Source organism: Calypte anna, chromosome 6, assembly GCF_003957555.1.
Source record: "Calypte anna isolate BGI_N300 chromosome 6, bCalAnn1_v1.p, whole genome shotgun sequence".
Lineage (NCBI taxonomy): Eukaryota > Metazoa > Chordata > Aves > Apodiformes > Trochilidae > Calypte > Calypte anna.
Window position 1 is genome coordinate 11,561,908 of NC_044252.1, and position 23,882 is coordinate 11,585,789.

Below are 23,882 nucleotides of genomic sequence, written 5' to 3' on the forward strand. Positions count from 1 at the left end.
TCTGAAAATGCAGGAATGCACAAAGGCTAAGTGCTTCCTCTTGTCTTTTATTTTAAAAAAAACAAAGTGAAACCCAAAAGTCTATGATTCCCCAACTACCATGATGACTCTAAATTCAATAGGTTAAGCAAAGAGGATCTGATGATGTGGGAAAAGAATGGTTATCCCTCCTTGAGTGAAATAATACTCGATTTGTGCTTGGGCTTCTCTCCCATGTCTGAGATTAAAAAGGTGAGCATCCACTTTTTCCTCTCCTGTCTCTCTACCTCAGATGTGAACATACCATCTGTTTTTTTAAATCAATAAATTAATCTGGTTTTCTACTAATTTTTTTTGTGGGAACACCTCCAATCTTAAGAACAGATATGTGTTACATCAATTGTGGCAACCCCAAAATCTAAAGGTGTTTGTTATAGTTACAACCTGCCAAGATGCCTGAGAAAACTGGACACAACTTTCAAAGAAAATGAGAAGGTGGGATTTATTTACAGTCACACTTTTTGCTCTATAAATCAACAAAGCCAGCAACACTATTAAACAGAGAACCAGAAGGTTCATCTGATTTCTTGAGGATATTAAAATACTGGAATTGGCAAAAAATCAGACCCTTGAGAGTTTGGTATATGGTACATAAGAATGAAATCCAAGCAAAATTACACATTTAGTTGTTTGCCAGAAAATAGAAATTAGCTTTATTTATTCGGGGATACAAAATGGCCTGGTTTTAAATGGTGATTAGCTTTTAAAAAATATCAACATGTTATATTGAAATGTATGCAATCTGCATCCCAAAACTGTTGCAGTACAGAGGATTTTGTTAATACATCTATCATAATAAAAACAATAAAATGATAATAAAATATAAATAATAGCTGAGTTTATGATGTTAAAAAAGTAAATATTTTACAACATGAGGTGATTTTCCTAGTATATATTGGGGCAAAGAACACAGACATGTTTGGGAAATATGTATGTAGGGGACTGAAAACATTAAATTGAACCTTTGTGGGACAGGGTTTTAAGTAAAGTTTTGCCCATGGTGGTAGCTCAGGGTTGGTGATCATGAAGTGACACACTAAAAAGCTAAGTAATATGGCAAGGATAAATAGATGCCAGAAGCTTTCATTTGCAAGTATGCATTTTGGATCATGGCACTGAACAGCTTGATCTGCCCTCTTATTTGGTTATTTCAGCACAAACAACATTCCCCAGCAACACCTTTTATGTCACTCAGGATAAAAACTGAAGGAACAGGTAATCCAACCATCCTTAGCAGGTGACAGGCACTTCTTCTAGGCTCTTTTTAAAAAGAACACCAGAAATTAAATCCTTTTTCATTCACATTCATTTTCATTCATCTAGATATATCAAACTTTGGATGACAGGATTGATAGAATAAGCAAGGAAAGCATCACTTGTAGAAGGCAGGGCATGGAAAAGTCTGCTTGGTAACAATCAAATCTAGAACATATTTTTTCCTGAATAACAAGCAAAGAAAATCCTCTCCTGGTTAAAACAGATGACAGCATAACAGGTCCTAACACCTGTTTGTATCAGAAATCAGTGCATAAGGGAGCACAAGTGAAAATACACAAGAAAGGTCCTGCCTTCTGACAGGGAAGTTGTCAAGGAGCTGAGGGAAGGAAAGGTCAGGTCTGACCTACTTAGATTACAAATAGTAAGAGAGTGGTAAGAGGTACAGGTCCAACTGGCCTGCTAACAACCTCCCTCTCATGCAGTTGGTGTAGAACAGGGAAAAAAAAAAAAAAAGGTATTTAACAAACTCCTCAATATATATTTTGAATGAGTTAGCATCACTCAAATTTCAGACCAACAATGCAGCTTACCAAGACTGTATGCATTATTCTTTGTCTTTCTTCCCCATGAAGTCTCAGGGCTCTCTCGAAAAAGCAAGCTAATACTGCAGTAAACATTTTTTTTTCTCAAATGCTTCCCTGCTTTGCTTTCTCTACCTTTAGAGATTCAATTCATGTGTGCTATTGCCTGCATCTGACGGGATCTAACTCATTCCTCCTTCAGAAGTGAAAAAACATAGAAAACCCTGCATGTGTAGGGCAAATCTGCCATTAATAAAAGAGAAAGAATTTAAACTAGACACTTACTAACAGACTGAAAGAGAAACAGGATTATAGGATGGTTTTCACCACTTGCTATCTATGTTTCTGGTAAATCCATGTTCTGAAAATTCCTATGATATTTGGTGTTGAGAGAAATCAAGGGCACCTAAAGCTCATAAGTTCTGTTATGGACTAACTCTAACCTTTCTTTAAAACAGAATGAAAAACTACCCAAAATTTGCAACTAATGGAAGGGGAAAAAGCAAAACCATCTCAGGCATATTCTGAGGTTCCATTTTAAAACTGATCCCATTATAGACACATGAATGTGTGTCCAAACTCAGCTTGACTTTGCAAAGCAAGTAAAACAGCACAGTAAAAGACTATCAGCTAAAGAAATATACAAGAAATGGAATGGAATGATATTGTGAGGATCTAGCTGAAATAAATCTAGGTAGGACAGATACCAAAATGAATGCTTTGCCTCAGTTTTCAGGAGGGGCCAAAAGAGGGCCTGGGTTGGAGGTCATGTATAGCCCAGTGCAAAGAATGGCTGCTCAGTGGTTATGAAGGTACAGTCTGCAGAAGAAACACTCAGAAACACCATAAACTGAAAGAACTTTTAGTCCCCATGCCAGAATTCTAAAAAAAACAATACCTAAAATACACATTCACCAGACAGGATTTTTTAAAAATGCATAAAAATGATGCATTTCATCAATTAAGAACCCCAATCAATTTATATTTTCCAACTCTCAGAAAATGAGGGAATTTTGTTGAATGTTCCTTGTGCACTGCTTCCACAAACATAAGAGTAGTAAAAGTATTGTGAATAGACTATATGGATATTTCATCATCCTCTTGCTCTCTGGAAATCTCATTGCAGTTCACTTGCTTCCTTTGACTTTTCCATATATTTCACATGGCAGAATTCTCATCTCTAGTTCTACTATCTAGTCTAATCTATTTCCATTACAGTAATATTCTGATTAAAAGACTACCCAGATAATGCCCAAGAGTTCTTGGGTAAAATCAAGCTACAATTTAACAGAACTCAGATGCTTCACAGGTCAAAAAAGGACTGAGGAATTTAGACACTAACAAACATATGAAGCTACAGACCCTGGATCAAATACCTGGTGATTTCAAATCTACAGCTACCACTGGATTAAACATTGTGAGGGAAAAAAATGAAAAGCCTCTTAAGGGAAGCATCCTGCAGTTTGAGAGGCATTTCTGTTGTAGCTCATCAGTGAGGGACACCTTCCACTATCTCGTTGCTTTCAAGTGTTATTCACATTATACCTGCAGGTCTGGAATGAATGCTTTCTCTATGGTTAAGCTTCTCAGTTGAAAAGCATATCTGACAATTTGCATTAATAGTATTTATTGTCATTTTACAGTTAGGAACTCCATTTTTAAAAACATACAATCTATGTATACTTGAAATGTTTCCTGAGGAACTGATGTGGAGAGGTTCTGCTTTTACTTTGATTCTGAAAAACTGCCCTGTGTGAATCAGTGTCCTCGTTCATTTGTGCTTCTCAAATAAATCCGATCAACAATTTCTTTCCTTGGTTTAATCCTGCAGTCCCTTGTAATCAGCAAGGTATTATTCTTTGGCACTCACCAGTAAGCCCCTATAAGTCAGCCACAGAACACACTTATTTCCTCACCTCCTCTGGCAACAGCATATGTCTGAATAACCATCAGATTTACTAAAGCTTCTTACAGAAAGACTGGCATTGTCTGTATAAATAGATCCTTACTCAAAAAACAAATGCCAGGGTTTCTTCAGCATCCTCTGTACTCTGTACCTCTAAGGGTTGGTGAAGTAGATGACTATCCAAACATCCAAAAAAGATCCTTTTACAACAGTGTCTCAATGATAGTATTCATTAATTGGAAAGCTTCACATCAAATTTTCAATGAAGTTTGTTTTTTTTTTTTCTTTTTGACCTAAGCTTTTGTCTGGACTCCATAAAAGAATTTTCAGGCATGATCATTTGGGGTTCAAGCCCAGTAAGTATGGACATGTTTACAAATTCACAATCTTTAAAAAAACAAGAGTCCCTGACCTACTATGAGAAGGTGGGATGAGCAATCCAGTCACTAAGGAAGCTTAACTGAACTAGAAAAAGAATTCTATGCCCTAACCGCAACTTTTACCCTATGTTCACTGAAAGTGAAAATGATCAGAAGATCTAACAGAGGATCAGCCTCAGTCTGGTTCATTTTGCCAGATAAATCCAACCCATACAAACTCCTCCTGCTATAGGCAAGAATCTTGTAGAGAAACAGACAGGGAATACAACCCTGTGAAGTGCAGCATCTCAAGCCTGAGACAAGCAGAGACTTCTGCATCAGCATATAAGGAGGGAAGAGTCCAGAACACCATAATATCAAACCTGCTGGTTCTATCCTTGCATTTGGTTTTCCCTGGGTAGAACTCATAAAACCAAACAGGACAGAAAAAAAGAATACAATGACACCCCCTAGTGTTCCAGTAATTTGGGATGTTGTCTAGCTTGCAAGTGAAAGGTCTAATGCTTTCTTCCTTGTGTCTGAAGCACAGAGGTTCACCCCAGAATTGCTTCCAGTCCTGCTAGGACTGGAATTGAACTCATCAAGTAACATCCACATACTGATAAAACCATTCACATCTAACCCCGTGAATAGCTGAGATCACCTACCAGGATTTTTAAGGTGTGGAGGAGGCAAACTTTTAATCTGCGCTTGATGCACTTCCAAAGACTGACTGCTCACTGACAAAGAAGCAGATTGCATCCAGAACTCTACTAATGTTCCAGCAGCAGTGGCACTTGCCACATAAATGTGAGTTTCCTGGTAGGTACTCACCTTCATGAGTAATTCTGCAAATATCTACTGCAAAACTCTTTTATCCAGGTGTACAGAAAAGATGTTTTATAATTCCCTGCTTAGCAAGAAATTACATCCTTTGAAGTAGACGGTTGTGAAAATAGATCACCAAAAAGGCCTTTCTGAGCAGAAACGGTTCCAGCTTTGACTCCTCTCAAAAGGTACACAGGCTAAAGGAGTAGTAAATGGAGATGTTGCTTTCATCTCTGTCATAGATGTGCTTACTGCTGTGGGATTTGTAAATTGTATCTGACCATGGCAGGATGGTATGAAAGCTAAACACATGAGAGATGCTGTAAGAGCAGAAGCCTGCTCAAAATTAATAGTGACAGGCACAAAGAGAAGGCAACTAGACACATAAAGATCCTTTGAATACATGTGATAGGAGCTGAATATAAATTAAAATATGATCAGGAAACTCATAAATCTAATAAGAATATTTTTAAAATGCTGCAAGACTGAGAATTAGCAGAAGGGCAATAAAACTTCTGCAGGCACATGTAATGAGTTGCATCCCGCATCATGCAGTTGTATGCTGAACAATGCAAGCAGGCCAGGTTTGAGTGAGTTCTTTAGATAAAGTATATCAGTATCTATTTTTTTATGCCAGGCTACATACATGACCACCAGATTAAAAAACAAACAAACAACAAAACCAGAACAACTTACAAACAATCACTTCAAGATAGGATCATCTAAGGCTTACTTGCTGGCAACCAATAAAAAATAACTGCAGATGATGTGAAAGAAAAGCTCACTACTTTGAGCCTACTAAAGGTGAATTGGCTATCACTCAAAACCTAAGCCCAGCCACCCCCAGCTCCTCTAATATCTGAAGGTCAGCTGGATTGCAAGGGAATTTAGTTTCTTCTAGATTTAACAACAAGATAAGGTTGCTCAAAGCCCTGTCCAGCCTGACCTCGAATATTTCCAGTGATGGAACACCTACCACCTCCCTTGGGCAACCTGTAGCAGTGTTTCACCACTCTCATTGTGAAAAATTTCTTCCTTATACGTAGTCTAAATATACTCTCTCTTAGTTTAAAAACATTACTTCCCACACAATTTTCAAACAGGCTCTGATTAAAAGTGTTCCCATCTTTCTTATAAGGCCCCTTTAAGAACTGAAAGGCTGCCATAAGGTCTCCTGGAGCCTTTTCATCTCCAGGCAGAAAAATCCCAACTCTCTCAGCCTGTCCAGATAGGAGAAGCATTTCATACCTCTGATCATTTTTGTGGCCATCCTCTGGACCCACCCCAACAGGTCCAACTCCTTCTTATAGTAAGGACTCCAGACCTGGACACAATGCTCCAGGTGAGGTCTCATCAGAGAGGAGCAGAAGGGGAGAAAAACCTCCCTCAACGTGCAGGCCATACTATCCTGTAACATGATTCTCTGTTTAAAAGAAATGAAGAATCTTTTCCTTACCTTCTTTTCAACTAAAAAGACAATGCAGAAGAGAGTAATCTTTTGAAAAGTGCATCTACTTTTTAAATTACATTTATCTAAAAGCAAAATTGCTGAACATACAGATGTTGTAGCTCAGTTGTGATCTTGTATCACCTGAAATGGGATTTGTGGACTGAAGATAACTTGGGGAAAATTCTGCAGCTGACAAAATTATTTCAAATTTTAAAATAAGTTGAACTAAGCTGTTCACTGGCATTTTCTTGAACTTTCAAGAAGAAAAAAAACAACCCACAAAAAAAAAAAATAAATCCCAAACAAAATTAAGCAATCAACCAAAAGAAAAAATGATCTAGAGAGATTACATTGACTGTGATTGTGTAAGACTGCCAGAAACATGGCTGTTAAAATATTCTGTTATGAAGCTGACAAAAGTCCATGAGATTATCAGGATCACCTGAATATCCTCTTCATTCCTTCATTCCACTCAATAAGGCTAAGCTTAAAGAGATACAAGCAAATTTGGGTTTGCAGCCATAATCATTACCAAAATGAATGAAGAACTTTATCAACCAAATATAACAAAGTATTTTTACATAATATCCTGGGCTGGTACTCAACACAATTCCAGCTTCCTTTAATTATAAGAATGTGTGTCTCACTATAACACAAATTTCCCAGATCAGTTCAATCTGCATATGAGCTCTGGGGCCTTGTTCACATGCACAATTCTAAAATTCCTGAAAATGCCCTATTGTGCTGAACTATCTACCTTAGAAATTAATATTAAATGAACAAATAAAATCTTACCCGAATCATCATGACTGAGCATCTGATGTTATGAATTGTATCATAAACCTTCTTAGAAATGTCCACAAACTGGTTATCATCAAACAGATGCATTGTGTTCATGCTTAAGCTCTCCAATGCAGTATTTACTTGACTAATAAACTCCGGAATCACTATTAAATAAAAAAAAAAAACAAACAACAAACACACAAAATTCACTCAGCATAAAAAGGAAAAAAACATGTAATTTTTCATTCTTTGCTTTACATTGATTAAAACATAATTTACAAACAAAGTATTATAGTAGTAACATGATTAGTTTTAAATTGAAACGCAATTGTAACTTTTAGCAGTGATAAAAATGCACTTGGTATACATGTAAGCTGTAGATGCTTGAACAGCACAAGAAAACGAAAGTTTAAAAAGGAGGGTCAGGGAAGCATATGTAAAAACTTGTCAGTCATTTCAGTAAGTAATTTTACCCAAACAATATAACCTGTCTGAAATAATAACCTGTCTGAAAGCTGAACCACTATTAAGCAGACTCCTACTATGTCAGAATCTGCTTTTGGTCTGAACAGAGACAAACCAACCAAAGGCCTGAGGCTTATGCTCCAAATTGTGAAGTTCCACAACAGGAACCTGGACAAAGGAAGGCAGTTTACCCTGTTTGACTGAATTGAATATTGTTAATTTGAAATCAGCTTAGTATTAACCTGTGTGTTCCCCAGAATGTCTCAGGAATTTTCTTCTGCTGCTTCATGGGCTTATTTTGCATAGTGACCTGGTACCACTATGTCTCTCTTGGTCCTTCACATCAATTCAAAGCAAAAGAAAACCAAACATAAAATACAGAATGAAGATGAACACAGGTGGGAAAACCATGAAGTAAAGATACCTCAAACAAGTGCAGGTCAAACTCAACTGCAACAATTCCTCTCCTATCACTTGGGAGATTGAAGTCAAGAAAAATGGAAAGTCAAGGGACAGAACTCAACTTCTGTTATATTCAATATAAATAACATAAACCTTGTGGAACAGAAGCTCTTTTCAGGCAATGTGTTGGTTTCAAACACAAGTATAATATGTTTTGCATCCCTTCCTCCACAATTACATGCTGTTAATTCATAAACTACATGAAAGCAACAATACCAGTATGTTAAGTATGAATCATTTGGGGAAAATTTTGAAGTATATATTAAACTTTTAAGTCAACAGGACTTCTGAATTAGAAAACCTGGTAACACAGACTTTACATATTAAGAAAGCTGCCTAACATTACATCAAGAAACACATATAAACCTTGGAAGGATATAAATTCACTCTGAAATTACAGTAACTTTACTATCTTTGAGGTCAGCTGTTTCTCTCTAGAGTGCTTAACATTTACATCATGTGCCAGTTCTCAGAAATAACAAACTGCAGTTATTTCTGTGTAGTGGGAAGGTTCGTTTTCTTCTGTAAAGTAGGTCTCCACAAGTGTGAGACAAGTAGATTGCATTTAGTTTGAATCATAGAATATTTAAATCCCTTCTTCCTCTTTAAGGTTATCACCTGAATTACTTTGCCTTCTGAAAAAATCAGTGGGAAGAATAGATTTCTCAAATGGTATAGAAGAAGACAAGGTATATTTTTCATTAGCAACCAAATGGAATAATTAGGGAGAACAAGTATCTATTTATTGACTTTATTTTTAAGAAACACAAATATATAATTTCAGACCATGATTTTTATTTTGCTGCTTAACAAAGATCTCAGCACCTAGACTATGAAAATAGTTGCAAGTGTGGCAGTTTTGAACTGAACAGTCACCTCATATGTTTACATAGAATTAATTATTCAGCTCTTCGAATCCATAGCAAAAATCATACAACAGAGAGAACATAGGAAGTTTCCAGAAATTCAAGCTTTTCATTAGTACAGTCAAAACCATCAGGTGTTCTCCAGAGGCTGCTACATTCTCACTTCTCAGTTCATTGTACTTCATCCTTTCACTTGCAGTACTGTAAATCACCAACTCTCTGCTTTTCAGTTCCTGCCTGCAGGCTCCTCTTCTACAGGACAGGCTCAGTGACCTACTCAGGCTTCATCCTACACTCCGTCCTTATCCCACAGGGGTATTAATGGCCTTTCTACAGCTCCTCCCAAGGCCAAACTCATTATCATAGTGTCTTTCTTCCTTTGAATAAATATATCACTTAGGAAAAAGGATTTTACACAAATACTTTCTCCACAGCTCATATGCTACTGGTGGAATCAGCACTAAACCAGAGGCTGCACAACACTGTAGAAATATGATCTCAGTGCCTTCCCTTTGGTAACATTTTTAAGATGGTCACTTTTCATCAATATCATTTTCACACAGACAATTAAAACACAAGAATAAACTGTAATTCTGAAATATCTACATGACAATTGGCTAATGAAGTTATAAAATAATTCTTATAATCTGGTCATTCACACTTTGTATGATGGGGTAATCCTCTCAAATTGAAGGATCCTTTTTTGACTGCACTGGATTTATTTAAGTTTGATTTCCTAACCTACTCTAACAGAGGATTTGGTGGATATACGAGTTCTTATCCATGGATCACTGGCATAAAAATCCTTTTCTTCATACATTCTCAAATGGTTCAGGTATCACTCTGCAATACTGCAGTGCGTGAGCTAGAATTACATTAATAAAATGCATATTTGCTGTATTCTGCTTTATTTTTCTAGGCAGCCTAAATATAGAGGAGATACAGACGCAGGTAAAAAAACAGTTTGGACAAGATATTTTTTTTTCCATTTTTTAAAAGTAAAGGAAAATATAACAAGGTTTAAGTAAAATGAATAATTTTAAGTGTGATACAATTGAGAAGTACTATAATATTTTTGTAGCTTTAGTATTAAAACATTTTTGAACAAAACATTACCATTTTTATTTCATTTTTTGCCTATTTTTTTTTTCAGTAAAAATTATGAGCAAATTTGGACATCTGGAATCCTACCTTTCCTTAGATGGACGGTATGGGAAGAGGAAAATACCAATAGTGCTCATAAGCTTCACACTAAAAGTCCCCAAATTAATTTGCAGATTTCATGTGCAGATTTCAATGTGGTTTTTGGAAACAAAACCACATTCTGCATTCTTCTTGAAATTAAGCTTATTTTTAAAAAAATAATCATATTTTCCCTAGCTGTTCTCTTATTTTTAATAGACAATACTATTTGTCTTTCCTTGTAGTCCATGCCTTCTCATATCTCTAATAATTTTTGCCTGATTTTATCATCTTCAACCAAAACCAAATCATAGAATCATAGAATTGACTGGGTTGGAAGGGACTTCAGAGATCATTGAGTCCAACCCTTGAACCACCGTTGCGGTTGCTAGACCATGGCACTGAGTGCCACATCCAGTCTCTTTTTAAATATCTCCAGGGATGGAGAATCCACCACTTCCCTGGGCAGCCCATTCCAATGTTTGACCACTCTCTCCGTAAAGAAATTCTTTCTAATATCTAACCTAAACTTCCCCTGGCACAACTTAAGACCATGCCCTCTTGTCTTGTTGAAAGTCGTCTGGCAAAAGAGCCCAACCCCCACCTGGCTCCAACCTCCTTTCAGGTAGTTGTAGAGAGCGATGAGCTCTGAATCCTGATTGTAGTTTAATAGCTGCCACAGCTGCACAGTTAATTCAGAGGCTGCTTTATCTGTATGCCACTATCACATTAAGTAATACAGCAAATTAAGTTTGTTAATCCTTTTATTCCAATTAGCAACTCCGTACCTGTTATTTTTAATTAAAAAATCATCAGGACATTAGGTTTTCAACTTTGCAGAAGGTCAGTGACAAGAGATGAAACCATGAGCCAGTCTCCTTTCACTTTTTTAATTAAGCTGTGTTAATTTATGAACACCACTTCATCAGTGATCAAGACAGCTTGATACTGAAAAAGGAACAATTTTCACAGCTAATATGTCCTGATGTGTGCAACACTCAGCTAAAGAATGGCCTAAAAAGATTAGGGTACACAGGCATGGATAGACATGACCTCCTGGAACTGATCAAGAAATGATGACAACTTCTTCCCCTCCCACCCTTCAAAATTTTATGGTTTTTAATTGGGGAGTAAAACCAAAAAGCATCCAACAAAACTGGTTTCATTTATTTGACAAAGGAAAAAAAAAAAAACAAAAGAACTGAAGAAGCATCGTCATGAAGAATGAAAACACAGATTACTTATTTTTCACCATTCTGACACTGAAATACTGAAAATAACATTACCCGGTACTCTGCCATCTCTGAAGAAAAATCCCCAGGTCCAATCCCTTGCACTTATGTTGGAACGATAAAGTCTCCTACTTCAAAAATGAGCTCAAAATTCTTCTAGACAGCAAGAGCCCAGGAGAACTCATAAAAGTCAAAACCAGGGATCTTGTAACGTATGCTACCAAGGAAATTATCCTTTGGAGTTTTGGGGATTTTCTCTTCTGAGTGTCAAGGACCCAGAAGGTCCAAGAAACTCTAGAAAGCCTCCTCAGATAAAAAATTACCTTGTTTTCAGTAAGTATTCACATTATGTCTATTAAAGCTGACTGACATTTAAAGGAGAAAAAATAATTCTGTTCATTTTTTTGTGGGATTTAAATCTCCTGATTAAAATTACTTTCTGTGCTGATGCATAATTAAATTTGCACTGAGATCTAACATGTGCTTTTAGTAAAGCACAGGTAACACAGAAAGGACATAACCCATGCAAAACATTATGTGACATTCAGAACACTGCACTCCCACACTGCACACACAAAAAATTAATCAGAACCCAAGGTACCACAGGAACTTGTACCATTTCCTTTCTATCAAGAACCACACATAAAAAATATTTTTAAATATCTCTGCCACATTCACCTCCAAAAATAACATGTATCTGCTGTCCACTAGTGTTTAAATAGTGTAGAATACTTAAATGTACATGTGATGTATTATGCTTAACTGTACATATAGAAGCATGCTTTTGGAATGGATGCCATTATTCACAGGTGTCATAGTGGAACAGTATGAAGAAACTTTTTTGAGAAATAGTGTCATTAAAAATAATTTAAAAATAGTTAGTATTAAAAACTCTTCATAAGCACAGCCCCACATTTCTATTTAAACTGTTGTTTTATTTATTTATTCTTTAAATTCTCTTCAATTGAACAATTTCTATTTCTAGTCAAAATTTTCTTCAAACTACAAGTTTCTTATATGTCCTCTATATTGTAGTTTCTAAATACCACACATCATGCTACGAAATCCAGTGGTTTTATTTGAAACCAGTTATCATACAGCAAATTACCTAACATATTGCTAACATCTAATCGTGTTCTTGGCTCATCAACTCACTTCACAGCATAGGTGCTTTTATTATTATTATGAGGAAAATTCAAGGCATTTTGAATAATGGAAGGAAGACAAAACTTCTACAATTGTTCTATTCCTTTGTAAAACACCCTGAAAAACTGAATGCAGCTTTTCACTGCCATTTCTTAGGAAGCACCTCTGAACTTTGAGAACTGGATCTAAGATGTGTCCATTCCATAGAGGTCTCTTGTTTTTACACATGTGATCCTACTGGGGATGGATACAGGCCTTTGATTAAACACCACATACTGCAGCATGTTAACTCACACACTTTCCTAAACACAGAAACTGTACTGTCCATCACATCTGAAATTCCTTTTTTCTAAAAGTAAAAATGTAATACTTTAATTTCAGAATAACATTCCACTGGTGCTTTAAGTTCTTTAAGGTAAAAATCAAGACCTGTTGATTAGGAAAAAAAATTAGCTATTGTTGTAACAGCTGGTTATTAGATGAGAATGTTTGATGCAGTCTCTTGACTTCTCAATTTAAAGGAAAAATCTTATACAGTCCTTAGGAAGAAGAGAGTTGCTATCTCTTGACACCAGGTAAATGCTACAGGCAACTAGCTATGGGCATGTCTTTCATTCCTCAGGTTAGAGCTCCAATAAAATAACAATGGTAAAGCAAAAAATTCAAGAAAAAAATTAAAATGGAAAACAAACATAAAATAAAAAGAAGAAAAAAAATAGTAAAGCAGCAAAGCACCAAGACACTCTTCCATCAGGAAAGAAGAAATTTTTGGTTTTTTCCTTGTCATGTGAGGTAATTTGTTGCCTTCTCTGCATGTCTTTTAATTTTCCTCTATGCTCATCAGCATAGCTGGAGTTTAATTTTTATTGCTTTAGTCTATTTTCATTTAGCAGTGAGAAACCCACATAGTAAAATGAATAAAAGCTTGAAGTCTACAACCCTAAAAATGCTTTTCCATACTATATCCTGGAATTAGACAAAACTAATCTAGAATTTATTAACTGCAGTGCAAGATTTGCTTTAAGGATTTTCTTCATCTTTCATCAAGAAGTTCAGCCCAGATCTCCTGTGGCAGCAGGAGGTTGTGCAGAGTGTTGTGCATCTCTGGAATTTTATTATACCCCATGATCTAATCACCCAGCATGAAAGTCAGTGTGATGTGTACACACAGTTTGCTTTCAGAGGATTTTAATGGTTTCCCAGTTGCAGGAATTCATCTAAACCGAACCATAAGCAAAGTATGGTTGAAAAGATTAAAAACATAGCTAGCACTTAAATACAGGGTCATACTAGAATAAATAAGGCATCTAGTTAATGACTGCACAGGCTTTATCCAGAACTTCTCTACTTTATTTCACTTTTTGAAACCAAAGGACACTTTGCACTTCTTGTAATATAAAAATAAGCCTTTGCATTATTAATGAGTGGCAGTCCAGTAAATTGCTGCTTTTAAGTTCTAAAAGGCCCTGATTTCTCCTTTTAAACACATTCATGACAATGACTCAACTTTCTACCTGGAAAACACAGTTACTTTCATTTGCACCAAGACAATTTAGATATATGCAAAGTCACTGTGACTCTGGTAAGGTGGCAGTGCACAGGTGCAGGTACGGGCAATTTGTGACTGAAATTGCCCACCTGAGGGCTCTCCAGACTCCTTGCAAAGCCTGGCACATGCACACAACTCTGCAGCTGGGAATTAGGGCAGTGCCTGCATTTACAACATCACAGCTCAAGACATCAGCAGTGACTTCAGGGATCTTTTCTCCCTCAGTGCACACACGCCCCAAGAAACAGAGAAAAGTTAGGGGATAGATGGATTTCCCTGTACAAGAGATTAGAGGCAGGCAACATCATCTGAAAGAGCAGAAAGATACTTTGAGAGAGCTTATCTTCTTTTAAAGCTTTCTACCTACTACATTTTGTTGCCATGATGAAGAACATATTGACCAAGAGATCTCAGTTGAGAACATTTCCTCCTATGCCATACTGGTGAAGAATTTAAGCTGGTTTTTTCCATTTCTTAGCAGACAGTGTGGACCATGTGGGTCTGTCTTGCCTCATCAGTTCCCTGCTACTGCAGGGCCTTTATGTGCTGTGGAAACCTACACTCCTGAACTCAGTTCACAGTACAGAACAGGATGACTTTCTTCAGTCTAACTGAAGTCCATGGGCTTAATTCAGAGGCATCTGTCTCTAACTGACCCAACTCTGTATGAAAAAAAAATAATACAAATGAATTGCATGGAGTGAAAAAAGGTTTCAGTTTACCTTCAGTCCAGCTGTGGACTACTATCAAACTTCCACCTGTATGTCCTCACTTCAAAACCAGTGCTCATACAGCAGCATGAGGATCTTTAGGGTTTGGGCAGCAAAACTAGTGTTGAGTTGGGTCAGTATTCCAGTCCAACTTGTTATTAGGCCAGCCAGTTGACATGGTAGTACTGGTACAAGGAAGGTGGCAGGAGAAGGCAAATGGGCTCCACTGTTGTCAATAAAACCTGCATTTAAATCTGATATAAATGTTTGTAAAATTGCAGCCTCCATTTCTGGGACTAGAAATTGTTACTGCAGATTCCTAATTAAGTTTTCCTTCACTGGCCTTGCTACACCCAAGACCAAAGCTCTGCCAGCAAGAGCAGGGAGCCAACTAACACATTAGGCAATTTCTAAAGGCTCCTGACTAAACAGTCACAAATCTGGGTTGTTCAAATATGCTGAATAAGACACAGTACATTTCATACAAGCCATTAAGGGGAAACTGGGGTCTTCCTATGGGGGTATCCATTATGTATAAAATAGGCTATCTGAACAGAGAACAACTCTTCAGTAATTCAGATGCAGAAGAGAAATCCTGAAAGTTAAATAAATTTTTTTAAAAAAGGTCTTTGTGAAACTTGGTTGTTTCTAGTGAATAAGCATTATGCTATATACTACTTAAGTCAGAGAACAGTGTTGATCAGCAAAACACGTAAACCAATCATACTTTGATGAGTATTATTACATGCTTTTTTTCTGTTAGTTTTATGTTTAGTACAATAATTCCTATGAAATTTGAAGTAATATGAATATCACTACCTTGGATGATCACTAAGCTCAGCAGCATTCTAAAGCAAGCAAATATGTAGCTAAGGACATCTTAACTCCCACACCATGCTTATAATCAACATTGATATAACTGTTACTAAGGCTGAATAAAAGCTATTTTTGAGCTACAGGAAATTTAAAAAAAAAAAAAAAAAAGATTGGAAAAAGAAATGGCATTATGGTGAGGGTAATTTTTTTTCTCTGGAACACAACACAATTTTGATGACATTTCTCCCTATTTTTCAGAACATTCCTCATATCTGAAGCAAATGCCACCGTTTGTAAAGCCAACATAATTTCACAGAAGGTTTAACAATTTCACAGAACATTTAAAACAGAGTCTTACAGAAAGAAAAATCCACCTGCAGATTACATTTAACCTACTGGAGATTATTTGCTCTGTAATAGAGTAACAGTCACAAGAACGAAGGGTTACTGCTTAAGTATTAGTCTTACAATCATCATGTAATTATAAATAAAAATTATTTTAGACTAAGTCATTCAAACATCCTCATAATTTTTCTTACTTAATGCTTTTCCCCACTTCTTAGCTCTTGCAGTAATTATCTGCTGAATAGTTTCTTACAAGCTTCTTGTGTGAGCTATGCACCAATTTCACAAGTTCACCTATTCCCTAGGCTTGCCTACTCAAGGTTCATTCCAGATTTTGTATCAAATGTTTTGGGGACTTAAAAAAAAAATTTTCCAGTGAAAAGACTCAGTCTGCTTTAGTGGTCTTTGGACTTCACAAGCAAGGGTAAAAACCTCTGGATGCCAAAAAGGCTCAAACAGCAATCTTTAAATCTCATTTTGAGTTTGGTGAATCAGCAGTGGAAAATATTTTTTAATTTAAAAAACTTTTATTTTTAAATTAGTAAAAGATTTTGATTCTGCATGCACCACAGAATGAGATTTATCCACCTTATTTTAGCTACCCCCAAATGAATCACCTAGAATTAAGCTGGCCACATTGGTGTCTTTTATACTAAAACAAAAGGTAAGGAGCTTCAACAGCAGATTCATGCTATCTCTTCTGAAGCTGTACCTTAGGAAAAGTCAATACATTTTGGAGGTGTTTCTTTATCCCCATTTTGGCTTAGATGGCATGGCAAACAAGGATGAAATAAGTAACAAATATCAGAGTGGGCAGGAAAAAACAAACTGCAAAGCCTTCTTAGGGTTTCTCCTTGGCAGGTGCCTTTTGGGCGAGAGAGAGTGTAACACTGAGCTGGAGATAGGAGACCCTCCCCCCTATAAAAGATTCAGGCACTGGACAAAGAAAGTTGTCAGTCATCTTGCATAACCTATTGTGACAAACCCACAAAATGTATTTGAAAAAGACAAGTGAAAGATCTAGAAAAAAAATCAAAGTCATTAGCTTGTGCACAGTAAGCATGAAAGAAATGGAAAAGCTAAGTAAAAAGCAGCAAATGGAAGGAAGCCCCTGTCAGATAACACTGCTATCTTTTATTGCTAAGATTAATTCTCCCAGAGAAAAAGCAATGCAATAAATTTAATCCACCCTGCAGAACTATATAATAGCTAGGGTTGGAAGGGACCTCAAATATCATCTAGTGCCCACATCCCTGCATGGGCAGGGACACCTCCCACTACACCAGGTTGATCAAGGCCCCATGCAACAAGGCCTTGAACACCATCTAATAAAGTACCAAACAGGAAGGCTCTGTTTCAGGTGGAGTACATCAGTATCAGTACGGAGGCTTTAGAACTGATGACATTGAAAAAGCTATAAAGTGAGAGGAAACTCTGAAAGGTGGCCAAAATGACACTCTTGGGACCAAGAAATAAACAAAACAAACAAATAAATTAATAAATAAATTAGTGACACTGGCAAACAGTATGATGTTAAAACATGCTGCCAATAGAGAGGATGGCTTGGTGAGGAATAGAATAACTTTTAGGACAAATCATAGGAGAGGATTTCAAAAAGGTAATTTGCAAAAGTTTTAAAGAAAATCACAGAACACAAGCTCTCCAGAACAAGTCTACAGTCTTAATGTGCATGGCCCACTCTGTTTTCAATCCAGGTGGAGGCAGAAGCGTTGCTCATGACACAAGAACAAAATGTACAGACCGGTCATGCATAAATTACAGAAATTTTAAGAACAATTTTAATTAGAAGTAATAGGCCCCCATGGAGATAATAAGGCTAATGAATTATCTTCAGTATCCCCTTGCCATGACAAATAATTCTGATTATGTAATACTCCAAATAAAGTTGCTTGAGTGTCTTAAGTAAGACATGGAGACTGTCTGGATATGTGGCTTTTCCCTCAGTTCTGAAATATCTAAAAGCTTGTACTTACTCAGACAATTACACACTTAATAAAAGCATCTGCTACGTATTCTGCACTTCAATCCCCAGTTACAAATAACATTGCTGGTATCACATTAGAAGAGCAGTAAGCTCTCAAACTTGTAAGATTCCAGTCAATTCAATTGTTGACAATCATGGAACCATAGACTCACACCACACATGTTGGTGTCCTCAGCAAACTGTCTACAAATATATTCCATAGTAGAAATCATTTACAGACTCTGGTATCCAGTAAAATACACTTTGATATTTAAAAATATAGTACAAAATTGCCTTTCATTTTGTTCTCATGCAACAGTGCACAAACCCTATTAAAATGCAAGGACATGCAAGGACCTGCATATTTCAATATAACCAGCAGTTCCAGGCATTAGGAATGACAGAGAGGTATCAATACTAACACCTTCACTGTCGACTGTACCAGCATACAGGTCTGCCACCTTGCACTAGTAAAACCAAGATAGGAAATGCTGGCTTAATCCACTGCCTGCCAAGAGTATATGGACCACATGACTGAGTGCTCTTTTCTTTAGTGGTTCTGAAAGGTTTCATACAGCCCCTGGAGCACAAATTTCTAGGGCATGACTCCCAGTTCTGACTTCCAGTCTTCTAGAGCTGGACTGGGCTGGAATGCTCTGCAGCTTTTTTTCAAACCCACATACCTTCATGTTCTACCCACTGAAACCTGAGAAGAGGCACCAAAGCATGTCCCAGTTTCACTGTGATGTAGAACAAGGATGTAAATGGAGATGGAGATGTAGAACTCAGCCTGGAAGCTGGGAAGCAGTCCTGCACCCCAACACTATCTTTTGCCTCATTAATTCACACAGTATTACATAGTAACTCTTCAGAGGTAGTGTCAGTTCAAATGAGTTATCCTCACTATTAGATCATGTATTTTCTTCCAGTCTTCTGCTTCATTGCTTTCCAAATGGATCCTATAGACACACCAGCCTCCCCTCTTAAGTGACCCTGGCACATGTCTCAAGTAGGTCACTCCAGTGACCTGAATTAACCATCTATTTTGTAAAATAACTGCATATGATCACAATCACAATGTCATAATGCATACACACACAACGTACAAGCCAAGCCTACAAAGACAATTTTAGTTGTTGTATTATCTGAGTTCTAAGACACTGACTGTACAACATAAGTACTGCTCTTAAAGTGCCTTGTTTTAAGTTTGCTTGGGGTTTCTCTTCTTGCTGGGGAAAGTGAAGGACCAAATGTAGGAGTGGTATAACATAAGGTTTAGAAAGTAGACACTCCATTTTATGGTGGTGTAGAGATTCAGTGGTCCCTCAACAACTTGTTTCTAAACAGCACTATACAACTTAAGCTAAGAAATTAAGCACCAGTTCTTAATATTCAAGAGTATTCCTTTACTATCTCAAATACATCTTCTAGTTGAAGAGAAAGATTTAGGGATACTATGCTCTTTTCTTCAATGTACTGTAATGCAGAGAATTTAACCTCTTTTTTTCTTAAGAATTAACTCACCATGTGTGCTACAATTTAACCTCAGTCTTTGTTTTAACAAACAGTAAATGCATCTATTCCTTTTTATGCACAATTTCTCTGTCACCTCTAATTTGCATCCTTCCCATTTCTGGTTCCCATTCTGTCTTTTATTTGAGCTTTTATTTCTCAGTAATTTTCATCTATATTAAGTCTCTTTTCACTCTATACACTGCCTGTAATAAATTCTGTTTGGGTACACACTACCTTTTCACTAGGCATAAAGGATGCACTTCACTGCCCTAGGTTACTTATGTAAGCTAACTGAGGAGCTAATGGCAGCATAAATACACAGTTCTTGCCTAGAGAACTGTCACCTTGCAGTCAGCTGCTTCTGGAAGATCCAGCAGTGACAGAATGTTTTGGTTTACACTTCAGGGCTGTAGAATGCATTTTCCCTGTAAACTGACAAACCAAAAGAAAACAAGCAACCAAAACACCTCCATGGTTTTTTGTCTGTCTATTGCAGATCATATAAATACTTGTAAGAATGAAAAGCACGTTTCTTTTTTCCACTCCTACTGAATAATGAAAAGAGAGTGGATTCTTAGGTTTTAAGTACTGCAAAGACACTTGAGCAGATGGCACCATGCTTAATGTCCCTCGACATAGGAAGACATTCCAACCAAAACCAGTTTTATGTCTTCCTGCTTTTTGTAGCTAGATAGATCTAGGTACATTGTATATTACTGTCAAAACAAGACAAAAGAACAGAAATCAGTGTCAACTTCTAGTGTGTTTAAACACTAATACTTTCAAGAAAGAAGGACTCAACTTTTACATGGGAACAAAAACTGTGCTTTCCTATAATTGCTGCTCTCTTGGTATTTCTCAAAGTACTTTCCAGAAGTTATGAAAAAAAGAATGCCATGTTGAATGTTTTCAGATTTTCATACCAAAATGTCAGAAAAGATGATAGAAACAGGCAAGTCTGTTCCCAACTCTTCTGACTAATATATGCCTTTGCCACTTCATTGTGGTGCCAGTTCACTCTTTGGTTCATCTGAAGACAGTGTGTCCTGGACATATTTGAACTACTTAAGAAAGAGCTCAACCAAAATTCCTGCCCTCTCTTGTGGTAAAAAAAATTAAATATCAATCAAATGTAAGATACCAGAAATTTCTTTAGACCAACAGAGCAAGGATTTAGACTTCAGAGTACACAAAGCTCAATCCTACATTCCAGAGACTAACAGACTTGCCAGAAAACGTCTTTATACAATTTTTAACTGGTGAACTGTTAGCCTTGCAACCACTGAATACATGGAAATCCTGGGAGCTCCACAGAGTACTTTTTTGTTAAGTATACATTATAAAAGGACAGTGATTAATCAGTATAAAAAACCAACTTGTTGTAAAGAACAGAAATCACATATATAATAGTGCAGTAGTACCCCTGCACAATGAAAAGGAACTGCAGACCACATACTGATTCACTACTACATAATTACTGCATTCAAGAATCAGGTCTGACTTTAGCTGTTGCACAGAAAGGACTATTTACACAACTAAAGACATTGAGAACATAGCTTAAAAACCAAACTTACCATTCTCGGTCAAGTGCTGCACATTTGTCATCACCCTTTCAGTGTAAGCCCCTGGCTCATAGTTGTCCATCTCACCCGAGACAATATGAGCTACTCTGGAAGCTCGGCCTCGGATGGCACCCGCTGCTTGATCCAAGCTGTCCGCATTTTGCTCTCGCAGTGCAACAATACACTTGTTTACATCCTCAAGAATATGGCTTTCTGCAAATAAAAAACATTTCTTTTAGGATGGCACCTCTTAAACAAAGCTGATTGCAGTTGTTCTTCCCCCATTGAAATGCATTGGCCAACAGAGACTGAAAATTAGATAAAACACTTCAAGTGTTTTGGTTCATCATCAAATGTACACTGAACTGTACCTGAAATCCTTAATACAATGGAGTTGATTCCTAGAATTCAAAAGTACAGTAAAGTTCTCTTGTAAGCAAACCCAACACTAAAATATTGAGTCAGAACCAGCTGGAAAAACATAAAAAACCCCACAAAACCTTACATACGTGGAGGATATTTGCAGAATAAGGGAAAATTTAAAGGAATTAAAGTTGTTACTTTTGAAGCATTCTTATGCTTCTGTCAGGTACCTTTTGTCAGGTTCCTTAATGAGATGAACCTCCATCAACAATTGCCCCAACAACTACCTTCTTTTACATCAGTGTGTTAGGATGTTCATGCTAAATGAAACTCTTACATGAATAAAAAGAGCAGCATTTTTACCTGTACTGAATTTACAATATTACTTATTAAATTACTGCAAATATGCATCAATAATACAAAATGTATATCAATTATTTTCCACATGATTCAAAATTCTTCTTGATTACTGTATATCCATTGTATTACTACGTATTTATTGGCTTGCATAGAATTGGTTCAAATAAATAAGTTCAAGAGAATATCAATGTACACATGCATACCATATCACTTATCAACATATTATAATTACACAGCACTGGCCTTCCTCCTACAGCTTTAGTATTCCACTGTGCCTTTTTGCTACACAGTGCCCTTATTCAGCTATCTCTGTCATTCCCTAATGACAGAATTTTTCTTGTTATACTTTCCATGGAAACGAAGAAATTCTTGTTTATTTTGTCTTTTCTACAGTATGGCAACTCTTTTATTGTCAACTTTAGTTTATCATTGGAAAACACAGGGTCTCTGAAAATCAGTCTCTTGGACACCAGTTCTTAGATCTAAGGTTAAGCAAGTTAAAGATGATATACCTACTAAAAAGCTTCAAGGAAAATATAAACATGCACAGAATCATCCCATTACTAGAGGGCTGAAAGATGCAATAAAAGAACACTGTTTTTCCACAGCACTATATATTAGAAAAAAGCCTCAGCAGTACATAACACAGTAACTGCTATATTCTAACTACAGACAATATTTACATTCACAGGGTTTCTTCAATATTTGATCAAGTTAAGACAAACACCTAGGAGATGAAGAAGTCTATGTTGTACAGTTAACCAAGCGGGAACCCAGTGGTGTCTTTGCTAAGGGTGGGAGTTGACGGTGACTCTGATTTCCTTAAAAGACCAAACATACCTGGCAGTCACCTCCAATGCAAGTAAACCTGCAAAGCTGCTTTTGCTGTTTCCTCTTTCACAGATATTTTTGGTTTTTTAAAGTGGCAGTTGCACTTTGCCAAGACTGTTTGATACACTTCCACATCAGAAGGCACAAAACACTTAGTAAGCAGAGACATTTAAGTTGAACCTCTCTTTGCTATTTCACTCAGCTCTATGTAATCACGTCACAAAGGATGTCTGATGTCTATTTGTATATCAGGCAGCCAGAAAAGAGAAATTATTATAACACATATGAATACAACATGAGTATAGTGCATTAGCATTTCCAAGTCACCCATGCATAACATAAACAGTTAAAAAAAGAATGAAGATTTGGCTAGAGAAAAGCACAAGGAGATAGTGGTCGCTTAAAGGCTGATGGAAGCAGCTGTTGAGTTGACATGATCAGATATGAAAATGCAGATGAATGTGAATGGTGCCAAACATTATACAATTCCTCTTCAAAAATAAATTACTACCTTCTTTCTGAACATTCATTTCCTCAATATTTTTCTAATGGCAGGAGTGAACTGTAAAAGCTATTTTTCAAAAATTTGCATTTAACAAACTATTTTTTGATACTCAAATAATATATAGTAACAGAAAAAAATATCAGCAGGAAGGATGGAGATGAAGGAGAAAATATTGGTATTACAGTAAGACTGGTCATAAAACTAAAGGGTAACAGATGAGTAAGAATTCAGATCAAGCTGGAAGACAGTATCAGTAATGTATGTTAGTACTCCCATCTATCACCCTGATACTGAAGGGTATATTCCAATTTTTCAGGCAAAGCAATTTACATATAAAATTTAACTCACACTATAAAGGATAATACCAGAAAATATAATTAAAATGAGAATATGTTTATAGCTTTATACCTTATACATTTCTTAAAAGCTTCCAATTTATTTTTGTTATTTAATTTCCTTTCCTGTGCAGACCTAACATCTGCTTTGTCTCCCAGAGAGTGCAACACAAGAGGAGTAGAAATGTAAGATGCAAAGGAAGCAGATTTGCTCTATCTTCTGAAATACCATTGTCAAATTCCTCTTGCATTGAGCCAATTATGCCAGGAAATAAGTCAGATTACACATTTCCTGCTAACTCCGATAACTGCTGTTCAGTATGTCATTGTTAAAGTACATTTTACATATACAATAAATTGGACAACCACAGTAATTCAGACACACAAAACACACTGTGAGGTAATCTTGAATTACTGTGTTTGGCTTGAGTATCTGGGGATTCCACCTAAGCAAGAATGATGAATTAGGGTTCAGTTTATGAAACTGCCA

The 23,882-nt window shown here is 36.6% G+C and overlaps 1 protein-coding gene across 1 annotated transcript in view; it reads right to left on the minus strand.

Annotated features, from left to right (window-relative positions):
• Window positions 1-23,882, minus strand: part of CTNNA3 (catenin alpha 3) — a 413,054-nt gene that overhangs the window by 70,244 nt on the left and 318,928 nt on the right. Inside the window, exons 12-13 of the mRNA XM_030453097.1 lie at window positions 21,011-21,211; window positions 7,177-7,328 (exon numbers count right to left, since the gene is read on the minus strand). Of these exons, the coding sequence (XP_030308957.1) occupies window positions 7,177-7,328; window positions 21,011-21,211 (353 nt within the window). The remainder of the gene's footprint in view (window positions 1-7,176; window positions 7,329-21,010; window positions 21,212-23,882) is intronic.